Below are 10,728 nucleotides of genomic sequence, written 5' to 3' on the forward strand. Positions count from 1 at the left end.
GGGGGGAGGGGGATGGGGCAGAAGGGTGTGTTGTTGCTCGACCACACTCCTGTCCTATCTCCCCCGTGCTCGGCTCTCAGCAACCAGCTGGGAAACACGCTGGCAGATGTGGTCTCTTCTCCCCAGCGGCTGAGAACCGCCTACCTCCCAGGGGGTTCTCCAGGGAGCTGGCGGTGGCTCCCGGGCGGAGCTGAGACCTTACTCATCCCAAGCTGCAAGTACTCCGGTGACGAGCCAGAGTGCGAGGAGCTGTGCCCAGGGCCTGCGGCTCTCGGCAAGCGGGGCAGGAGCTGCTCCCAGAAGCTGAGTTTAAATGAGCTCTCGTGAAACGTTAGGGGTCACGTACGGGCTACAGCTGACCGGCCAGCCTTGGCTGACCTATAAGGCCGTGGCAACGTTCATGTGTAGTGATGTCGTGGTAACGAAAGGCTATATGTTCTGTTTCAAACCTCCTTTCAGCCAAATGCCCCCATTTGGTTTGCCTGGGCCTGGCCGCTGAGCTGGGCGCTGCCCCTAACGCCAGGCCCCAGAGCTGCAGCTCCGTGGCAGGGCAGCAGCATTTGGTGCTTTTACAGCTCTCCAGCTCCCCTGGCCGCACCCCCATGGCAGCACTGCGCACAGATCCTGTGGGCTGGCTGGCTGTGGGGCACCACAGGCCGTAAGTGCGTGGCGGTGCTGTTAGCGAGAGGGACCCATGGCCCATAAGGCACCGCAGGATCACACCACAGGCTGGAGCTCTGCACTGTTCTCCGCCAGCACCCCGCAGCCAGCTGGATCCCAGGGCCTCGTGCACCACACGGGACAGGGAAGAGCCCCCCAATCCCTTCGCTACGTTGAAAAGGCCCCTAGCTGGTGGGGGGAATCACTGAGCTGTCAATGGGCTCCTGGAGGGGGAGGGAGATGTAATAGGAACAGTGAAGGGAGGGAGAGGACTCGGGGCCCAGTAACCCCAGGGAGGGCAGCAGCAGGGGTGGAGGGTTAGCTCAGTGGTTTGAGCATTGGCCTGCTAAACCCAGGGTTGTGAGTTCAATCCTTGAGGGGGCCACTTAGGGATCTGGTGCAAAATCTAGTACTTGGTCCTGCTAGTGAAGGCAGGGGGCTGGACTCAATGACCTTTCAAGGTCCCTTCCAGCTCTAGGAGAGAGGATATCTCCATTAATTTATTTATTAACCCCCTCCCCTAATGATGGGGCAGGAGAGACTAGCCTCTGGCCCGACACATCCAGCCCAGGAGGCAGCACTGCCCCCTCAAGTGTTCCAGGTGATGGCAGGTTGCTGCAGGCTGCCCAGAGCCATAACCCAGGGGGTGGGGAAACCGACCCCACACGTCTCCCTGCAGAGCCATCAGTTCTCTGCGCACACACACACACACCAGCATAAGACTCCAGCTCTTTATTCATTCTCCATACATGGCCAAGCAGCCCCCCGCCCCGTGCAGAGTACTGCAGGCCCTCCCTCCCTCCCACGGTGGGGGAGTGCCCAGCAGAGTGGCACAGGGAAGCCAGCTGCTTTACCATGTGTAAGAAAGGGTAGAAAGAAAGAAAAGAAAAGAAAAAAAAAACACCCTGAGTCTTTGCTCCCCAGCCAGGCACTAGCACTGTGTCAGGTAGCAGCAGGCAGGGTGGGACCGCAGAGTGGAGCGTTCTGCCTGAGGGCCATTGCCTTCCCCTGGCCTGCGGCAGCTGACTAGCAGGGGAAGGACCCTGGGCCAGGGTGCCTGACAACAGGAATCAGCTGCTGCTTCGGGAAGGGAGGTACAGCACCAGCAGACACGGACTCCCAGGGCAGGGCAGACTGGGAGCAGCACAGGCGGAAGCTTTAAAAGTCAGTTCTCAGCTGTGGCCCTGCCCGCTGCCAGCCCTGTGAATGCTGTGGCCTGTGCCAGGCCTGCCAGGACACCCCACCCCCCACAGACTCTGGCTGAGCAGAAAGCTGTGCGTGGTCCAACGAGAAGGAGTTGGGAAATGGACAGAGAAGTTACAGAAACACCCTGGACAGCAGCATTTTAAGGTGCCAGTTACATTATTGCATAGTAAAAGAAGCCCCTTGTGCTACATCCCTTTGCCTGACCCCCTCGGGGAGCCAGCCAGGCCTGGTGCATCCTCAGGGGCTCTTGCCGGAGTCCTAGCTGCCAGTTTGCTCGTGGAAGGCACAAAGAGAAGCTCGGGAGGGTGAGCCCTGGATTATCACCGGGCCCCAGCAGGAGTTCCCCTCTCCAGCTCAGGATGTCCAGGGCAGGCCCAGAGGACTGCACCTGGTTTGCATAGGAGTAAGCCCATGAAAATATAGCCCATGGAGACTAGAGATCCCAGCATGTTTTGTGCCATGCTGATCCCAGCAGCCTCTGCTCTCATCCAGGTACGGCTTGACAGGCTGGGACCTGTCGTCTCCGTGGGCCAGGAGTTTGTTGGAAGCACAAGGCAGCTGCATTAAGGACCCTGCAGACCAAGAAGAGCACAGGAGGCACAGCATCCTGGGCAGGAGAGGCCTTGCCCCGTGGAGCCCTGCATAAGGCACTATGGAAGGAGTGCTCCGAGCACGATCCTGGAGTCACCAATATTATTGCATCGGTTTGCCAGAAGGGGCAGGATCCAGCCACTGCGCAGAGATGGTGCAGAGCCGACAGGCTAGGAAGGGACAGCCAGCCACAGGATGCCTCCGATTGAAGGGACGTGGCGCCATCACAGCACGATCTTGAAGGAACTGAAAGAGACACAGTGACCAGCCCATTCTCATGCTGTGCCATAGGGGAGCTACTCGCTGGAGGCTCCAGTGCTGGGCATGGGAAGGGCTGTATGTAACATGGCGTGAAAGGCGCTCAGAGGGGACATGGCAGACCCAAGCAGAATGCAGCTGGTGTTTAAGAGACACGATTCTGGACGTCTCCTGCCAATGGCTCGAGGGGGGGGCGCCCTGGATACCCTGAGCATGGTCAGACAGCCCCCATCAAGCTAGCAAAGAAACAAGCTAGGAGTCGAGCGGCCAGGGAAGGGGGCGCGTGAGCCCTGGAATGGGGCAGGGGGGCAGTCTGGTGCGTGAGGCTCAGGACTAGAAGACGGGAGAGCTGGGTTCTCCTGCTGCCATGGTGTGACTGTAGGCAAGCAAAGCCTGTGCCTCTGTCCCCCCGTGAAAGGAGAAGGCCCTGCTGCGGCCAGGCGGCACTCGTTCTGTTTGCGAAGCAGGAAGGATGGGCCGGTGGTAACGAGACTGGCCTGGGATTTGGAGCCATGGATTCTACTCCCAGCTCTGCTACAGCCTCCCTGTGTAACTCTGGCGAGTCGCTCCCTGCCCCACCTGCAGCATGGACAGAACAGCCCTTCCTCCCGCTCCGCCAGCTGCGTTCTGTCTGCGAGCTCCTCGGGCAGGCACTGGCTCTGTGCTTACATTACAGCTCCCGGCAGAAGGGGCTGGAGATCAGACAAATGAGTGGAGCATCTAGGCACTGCCACAATACAGCTCGCTAGGAAGGGGTCAGGAGCCACAGCCCCATTGAACTGGGACTCAGGTGCTTAGGAAGTGTTCCCCGAGCATTGCAAGGCCTCAGTGGACAGGGCTAGAGATAGGCAAAGGTTTCTTCACTGTTATAGGAGACTTTTTAGAGCAGCTCCCCGCTACGTCTGCGCTTTTAGCCCTGCTACCAGCTGGGAGATCTGTGTCCACTCTGCGCAGAGAGTTAAGCAAACCTCCATTCCACCCACTGGCTAGCTTTCCCTGCCTAGCAAGCACTGGATTTTCTCCAGTCAGACACTGCAGCAAGCAGTTGAGACAGAGGTACCTGGCAAAGTCTGGTGATCGAGAAATGACATGCTGGAACTCAGAGAGGTTAATGGTCCCATCCTTGTCAATATCGGACTCCTCCAGGATCTGTCAGGGAAAGGGAAACACCAGCTCTCAAAGCCTGCTTGAGCAGCCCCACACAGCAGGTCCAGCAAGCCCTCCTGGCCAAGCCCCACAGACTCACGTTCTGGATGAGCTGGTCCATCTCTGACTCACTCAGCCTAGTCTCGTCTCCTTCCCCTGTCAGGCAGTTCACCAGCTTCTCCAGGTCCTTCCTGTCCAGGGTCCCGTCATTGTCAAAATCTTTGGGGGGAAACGTCCAGGTTACCATCAGAGGCACTTGCCCATGAGACCCTGTTTCCATGGCTGTGGCCTAGCGACACAGGAGATTCATAAGCAGGAGTGCTCCCAGAGAGGGGGTTCTTGGCTGGGCCTCAGGCTTGCCCTGGGGGCCTCGCAGCCTCCCCATTGGAGCCCTTTGCTGGGGTAGGGCTGGCTAACACCACAACCTGCTCCAAGCACCTCAGACTGCAGCTGGGCAAAGTCACCCATGGACAGCAAGTTCCTGACGTGACCCCCTCCGTGAGAGCAGCCCCCCCTCCCCCCCCAGCCCTGCTCTGCACAGAGGGACTGGCGAAGCAGAGCATTCACCCCGGGGCCTGGCTGATCTCTACCGAAGATGCGGAAGGCGTAGTGGGATTTGATCTCCGAAGTGGCTGAGTCGCTGAAGACGCTCAGCATGTCGAGGAAGTCTTCGAAGGACATGCTGCCATCCCCATCCTCTGAGGTGGAGAAGACCCGGCAGATCTGGTCCTGGAACGGGTTTGCCTGTCAACACATGGGGAATCACCACTGGACTAAGGCACCAGGACTTCCCAGCAGCAGCAGGGCAGTTCTGCTCTAGCTCAGTGGGGGTTCCAGAGGGGTCAGGCAGATGATCACAATGGTCCCTTCCAGCCTTAAAATCCCTGATTGTGCAGAGACCCTCAGAACTTCCTGGGCAATTCCATTTGCTGCTGGTTAGCCCCCTGCCATCAGGTGCCTGCAGCACCTGCGTGGCCTGGGAAGCTGGGCACCATGGTGACCGACACCTCTTCCCACAGCCCTGGCAGCTCAGCGGGGAACGGGAAGTGGAGCAAGCGCACCATGACTGGAACCGCCTCCCCGATTGCAGAGCACACCCAAAACGAATGGCAGCTGCCCACAGCCAGGAGTCAAGCCTTGGCCCAGAACCAAGAGATCAGTGGGACTGACCTGGTTCCTCCTAGGGCTGGGTGGGAGGGGGAGGTTAAGCAGCAGGGGTGTGCACCATACCCTCAGTTCAGGTAGTGTGAGGATCTTGCTCTTGGGGACTCTTTTCTGCAGGATACTCTCCCTCTCCTCCTTTGACAGCAGCTCACTGAATCTCTTGTGGGCGCTTTGGGAGACAAGAACAATTAGAGCATGGCAGAGCTGCTAACGGTCTGGGACAGAGGCTGCTGAGCTTAGCTGGGGGCCTGCCAGGGTAATTCTTCCCCAGAGCTGCCTGGAGAGGTGACTATTCCCCAGCCCTGAGCACACTCCCCATGCTGCACCAGAAACAACACCCTGACGCAAACAAGGGGTGAGGGAGGAGGAACAGTGTTAGCCAATCAGTCCCCGGCCGGCCAGCCCTCTACAGGCACCACAGCATCCGCAGCTGCCTCCTGTGCCAGCTCCTAGACACACCACACTGTGATCCCCCTGCCCCACACCTGTCCTATTACAGGGTGGCACTCAGACACTAGCCTATGCCAGGCTGGCTGCAGTGGTTACAGTGCTGGGTGGATGCCAGGAAGGGACACACAGCAGGTAGCAGCAGTAACATCTGCACACAGGACTCCCGTGCAGGACGAGCTGCCTGGGCCAGGCACACATTGCATTACTCGCTCTCAGCCAGGGTGCCACTAGCAACCAGGCTAGGCTGGGTGTGTACCAACAGCGTCAAACGCAGCAAAGCGGCATTCGGCAAGGCCCTGCGCAGCCCATGGACATTCGCAGCTACAGCATCACAGCACCAGCAGGGCAGACGCTGACACAGCCCAGCCTGGAAATCTTATTTTTCCTTCTTCGCCTCAAGCAGCCCATCAACGCAGCCAGTAAAACCAGACACCCCAGAGAGCAGCAGGCTAGAAACACCAAGAAGCCACCACACCCTGAAGCAAAGTCCAGCGCACAGAGTGCCGGGTTCAAAGGGCCCTTGTGCCAGGGAACACACCAACATGGGGAACAAGAGCAGGAAGAGGCTCCAGTTCAGAAGGGAAGCGCTACCTGGCCACTGCCCACTGCTGCACCACACTCCTCCCCCCTTTGCAAGCACCGGGGCTGGGACGCATGACCCCTAGGCCATGCTCCCATAGCCACCTGCACCCACCTCAGAGTGCAGTGCAACAGATGCCAACACCCCAGCAACTTGGAGCAAAGTACCCCTGCACTGCCTCTTGCACTCAGGGGGCGGGGGAATGCCAGTCAGAGTACAAGCAGGTTAAGGCGACTCTGGCTCTAGGGCCCTACTACCACCTGGGTTTCCCTGGGGCAGCAGCCCCCATGCTGGGGGGCAGCAGGGCAGCACTGTTTGAATCAGAGACTGTTTCTCGTGTAACCGTCTCACTGTCCGCCAGGAAGGGCCTACAGGTGACCTAGCAGAGACCGTCGAGCTTGTGCTCAGCCCTAGAGCCCAGCTGCGCTCTGGGGCCTCTACTGCTGCCCCTCACGGTCCAGGAGCAGCAATGTCCGGTCTGGGCCCAGCTCCTCGTAGACCCCTCCCCATGGAGCTCTGCAATGACTCTCCCCCTCCCCATGGGGACTGGGGCTGCTACCCGAAGGGCCAGCATCTGACCTGCCCCCTCATGTATCGACCTGGCCCCACAGCTCAGCACTAGCCCTGAGCAGTGTGTGGGGCCCAGAAGAAAGCCAGCCCGAGGGGTGCTTACAGCAAGATCTCCTGCTTGGTCAGGAAGGTCAGCTCCTGGGAAAGAGAGAAGGGGAAAGTTATCCCTGCAGCTCGGCTGAGGGGGGCTCTCAGCGCCAGCACTGCCCGGACCCCCCCACGGGGTCCCACCGCCGCAGAGCACTGGAGGGACGAGGCAGCGCCTGCCACAGCGGGGGGGGCGAGGGGTACCCCAGCCTGCAGACCCAGCAGAGCAATCGCTGGGGGGGAGTGCGGGGGCCGGGCCAGGCCGGCCGTGGGGGAAGGGGGGGGGCAGGAGGGGGCCAGGCCGGCCCGGGAGGGGGAAGGGGACGCTGGGGGGTGGGGTGGGCAGTCCGGCCGGGGGGAGCGCGCTCGGGGGGGGGAAGGGGGAGCACTCAGAGGGCAGGCCGGCCCGGGAGGGGGACGCTTGGGGGGGCAGGAGGGGGCCAGGCCGGCCCGGGAGGGGGACGCTCGGGGGGGGGCAGTCCCGCCGGGCGGGGGAAGGGGGGCAGGAGGGGGCCAGCCCGGCCGGGCGGGGGAAGGGGGGCAGGAGGGGGCCAGCCCGGCCGGGCGGGGGAAGGGGGGCAGGAGGGGGCCAGCCCGGCCCGGGAGAGGGAAGGGGACGCTGGGGGGGGGGGGGCAGTCCGGCCGGGGAGAGCACGCTCGGGGGGGGGAAAGGGGGAGCGCTCAGAGGGGAGGAGGGGGGGCGGGGCAGTCCGGCCCGGGAGGGGGAAGCTCGGGGGGGGGCAGTCCCGCCGGGAGGGGGAAGGGGGGCAGGAGGGGGCCAGCCCGGCCGGGGGGGGGTAGGAGGGGGCCAGGCCGGCCCGGGAGGGGGAAGGGGACACTGGGGGGGGGGGGCAGTCCGGCCGGGGAGAGCGCGCTCGGGGGGGGGGGGAAGAGGGAGCGCTCAGAGGGGAGGCGGGGGCAGGGGCAGTCCGGCCCGGGAGGGGGACGCTCGGGGGGGGGGGGCAGTCCCGCCGGGAGGGGGAAGGGGGGCAGGAGGGGGCCAGGTCGGCCCGGGAGGGGGACGCTGGGGGGGGGGGCAGTCCCGCCGGGAGGGGGAAGGGGGGCAGGAGGGGGCCAGCCCGGCCGGGGGGGGGGTAGGAGGGGGCCAGGCCAGCCAGGCCGGGGGGGGGGTAGGAGGGGGCCAGGTCGGCCCGGGAGGGGGACGCTGGGGGGGGGGGCGGTCCCGCCGGGAGGGGGAAGGGGGGCAGGAGGGGGCCAGGCCAGCCAGGCCGGGGGGGGGTAGGAGGGGGCCAGGTCGGCCCGGGAGGGGGACGCTGGGGGGGGGCGGTCCCGCCGGGAGGGGGAAGGGGGGCAGGAGGGGGCCAGCCCGGCCGGGGGGGGGGGATAGGAGGGGGCCAGGCCGGCCCGGGAGGGGGAAGGGGACGCGGGGGGGGGGCGGCACCTGGTACTCGCCGAGCAGGTCCCGCGGCAGCTGACTGGCCGAACCCCCCATGGCGGCCCGGACCCACCTTCCGCAACTCCGTCACTTTCCGTCTGCCCGGGACGTCCTGTCACCGTCTCCAGGAAACTGCTCCATGGCAACGCCCACGGCTTAAAGGGCAACGGCCTCCCAAAGCAGGCCCGGAGCGGGGCATGCTGGGAGCTGTGCCCCCCAACTCCCCCAGTGCCCGGAGCGGGGCATGCTGGGAGCTGTGCCCCCCACCCCCCCAGTGCCCGGAGCGGGGCATGCTGGGAGCTGTGCCCCCCAACTCCCCCAGTGCCCGGAGCGGGGCATGCTGGGAGCTGTGCCCCCCACCCCCCCAGTGCCCGGAGCGGGGCATGCTGGGAGCTGTGCCCCCCAACTCCCCCAGTGCCCGGAGCGGGGCATGCTGGGAGCTGTGCCCCCCAACTCCCCCAGTGCCCGGAGCGGGGCGTGCTGGGAGCTGTGCCCCCCACCCCCCCAGTGCCCGGAGCGGGGCGTGCTGGGAGCTGTGCCCCCCAACCCTCCCAGTGCCCGGAGCGGGGCGTGCTGGGAGCTGTGCCCCCCAACTCCCCCAGTGCCCGGAGCGGGGCATGCTGGGAGCTGTGCCCCCCAACTCCCCCAGTGCCCGGAGCGGGGCATGCTGGGAGCTGTGCCCCCCAACCCTCCCAGTGCCCGGAGCGGGGCATGCTGGGAGCTGTGCCCCCCAACTCCCCCAGTGCCCGGAGCGGGGCGTGCTGGGAGCTGTGCCCCCCACCCCCACAGTGCCCGGAGCGGGGCATGCTGGGAGCTGTGCCCCCCAACTCCCCCAGTGCCCGGAGCGGGGCGTGCTGGGAGCTGTGCCCCCCACCCCCACAGTGCCCGGAGCGGGGCGTGCTGGGAGCTGTGCCCCCCAACTCCCCCAGTGCCCGGAGCGGGGCGTGCTGGGAGCTGTGCCCCCCAACTCCCCCAGTGCCCGGAGCGGGGCGTGCTGGGAGCTGTGCCCCCCAACTCCCCCAGTGCCCGGAGCGGGGCGTGCTGGGAGCTGTGCCCCCCAACTCCCCCAGTGCCCGGAGCGGGGCGTGCTGGGAGCTGTGCCCCCCACCCCCACAGTGCCCGGAGCGGGGCATGCTGGGAGCTGTGCCCCCCAACTCCCCCAGTGCCCGGAGCGGGGCGTGCTGGGAGCTGTGCCCCCCAACTCCCCCAGTGCCCGGAGCGGGGCGTGCTGGGAGCTGTGCCCCCCACCCCCACAGTGCCCGGAGCGGGGCGTGCTGGGAGCTGTGCCCCCCACCCCCCCCCAGTGCCCGGAGCGGGGCGTGCTGGGAGCTGTGCCCCCCAACCCCCCCCAGTGCCCGGAGCGGGGCATGCTGGGAGCTGTGCCCCCCAATCTCCCCAGTGCCCGGAGCGGGGCATGCTGGGAGCTGTGCCCCCCAACTCCCCCAGTGCCCGGAGCGGGGCATGCTGGGAGCTGTGCCCCCCAACTCCCCCAGTGCCCGGAGCGGGGCATGCTGGGAGCTGTGCCCCCCAACCCCCCCAGTGCCCGGAGCGGGGCATGCTGGGAGCTGTGCCCCCCACCCCCGCAGTGCCCGGAGCGGGGCATGCTGGGAGCTGTGCCCCCCAACCCCCCCAGTGCCCGGAGCGGGGCATGCTGGGAGCTGTGCCCCCCAACCCCGCAGTGCCCGGAGCGGGGCATGCTGGGAGCTGTGTCCCCCAACCCCCCCAGTGCCCGGAGCGGGGCATGCTGGGAGCTGTGCCCCCCACCTCCACAGTGCCCGGAGCGGGGCATGCTGGGAGCTGTGCCCCCCAACCCTCACAGTGCCTGGAGCGGGGCATGCTGGGAGCTGTGCCCCCCTCCCCTAGGGTGACCGGACAGCAAGTATGAAAAATCAGGATAGCGTGTGTGTGTGTGGTGGTGGGGGGGGGGGGGTAAAAGGCACCTATATAAGAAAAATCCCCAAATATCAGGACTGTCCCTATAAAATCAGGACATCTGGTCACCCTACTCCCCCCCCAGAGCGTGGCATGCTGGGAGCTGTGTCCCCCTCCCCTCAGAGCAGGGCCGGCTCTAGCGTTTTTGCTGCCCCAAGCGCGGGGGGGGGGGGGGGTGCCGCGATTGCAATCGGCGGCAGCTCTAGCGCCGCTTCATTCTACGGCGGCAAGTCCTTCGCTCCGAGAGGGAGTGACGGCCCCACCGCCGAATTGCCACCAAATGGCCGGACATGCCGCCCCCCTCTTCATTGGCCATCCCAGGCACTTGCTTGCTACGCTGGTGCCTGGCGCCGGCCCTGCCTCGGAGTGGGGCATAGCATCATTTTAGTCCAACCCCCTGCTCAAAGCAGGACCAATCCCCAACTAAATCATCCCAGTCAGGGGTTTGTCAAGCCTGACCTTAAAAACCTCTAAGGAAGGAGATTCCACCACCTCCCTAGGTAACCCATTCCAGTGCTTCACCACCCTCCTAGTGAAAAAGTGTTTCCTAACATCCAACCTAGACCTCAGGGCCGGCTTTAGGCCGATTCGGCCGACTCGGCTGAATTGGGCCCCGCGCTGCGAGGGCCCCGCGCTGCAGCTCTCCACCCCGCCCTCAGCTCACTTCCCCCTCCTCCCCTCCCCTGAA

At 65.0% G+C, this 10,728-nt stretch overlaps 1 protein-coding gene across 1 annotated transcript; it reads right to left on the reverse strand.

Moving 5' to 3' along the window:
- Positions 1–1,377: 1,377 nt before the first annotated feature.
- Positions 1,378–8,233, reverse strand: CIB1 (calcium and integrin binding 1). The gene is made up of 7 exons (XM_065411811.1): positions 8,115–8,233; positions 6,729–6,763; positions 5,092–5,194; positions 4,452–4,605; positions 3,962–4,080; positions 3,776–3,864; positions 1,378–2,703 (listed from the first exon to the last, which is right to left on the reverse strand). Exons 1-7 carry the CDS (start codon positions 8,163–8,165, stop codon positions 2,682–2,684), a joined length of 573 nt encoding a protein of 190 aa, XP_065267883.1. The 5' UTR covers positions 8,166–8,233; the 3' UTR covers positions 1,378–2,681.
- Positions 8,234–10,728: the final 2,495 nt, after the last annotated feature.

The sequence above is a fragment of the Emys orbicularis genome, chromosome 10 (genome assembly GCF_028017835.1).
Source record: "Emys orbicularis isolate rEmyOrb1 chromosome 10, rEmyOrb1.hap1, whole genome shotgun sequence".
Classification (NCBI taxonomy): domain Eukaryota; kingdom Metazoa; phylum Chordata; order Testudines; family Emydidae; genus Emys; species Emys orbicularis.

Bases quoted from the DNA above. Each gene is read 5' to 3' on its own strand.
- CIB1 (XM_065411811.1), bottom strand. From the start codon at position 8,165: ATGGGGGGTTCGGCCAGTCAGCTGCCGCGGGACCTGCTCGGCGAGTAC. The intron at 6,764-8,114 runs GTGCCGCCCCCC...TCTCTTTCCCAG, and splicing joins ACCTGCTCGGCGAGTACCAG to GAGCTGACCTTCCTGACCAA. The intron at 3,865-3,961 runs GTGAGTCTGTGG...TTTCCCTGACAG, and splicing joins TGGACCAGCTCATCCAGAAC to ATCCTGGAGGAGTCCGATAT.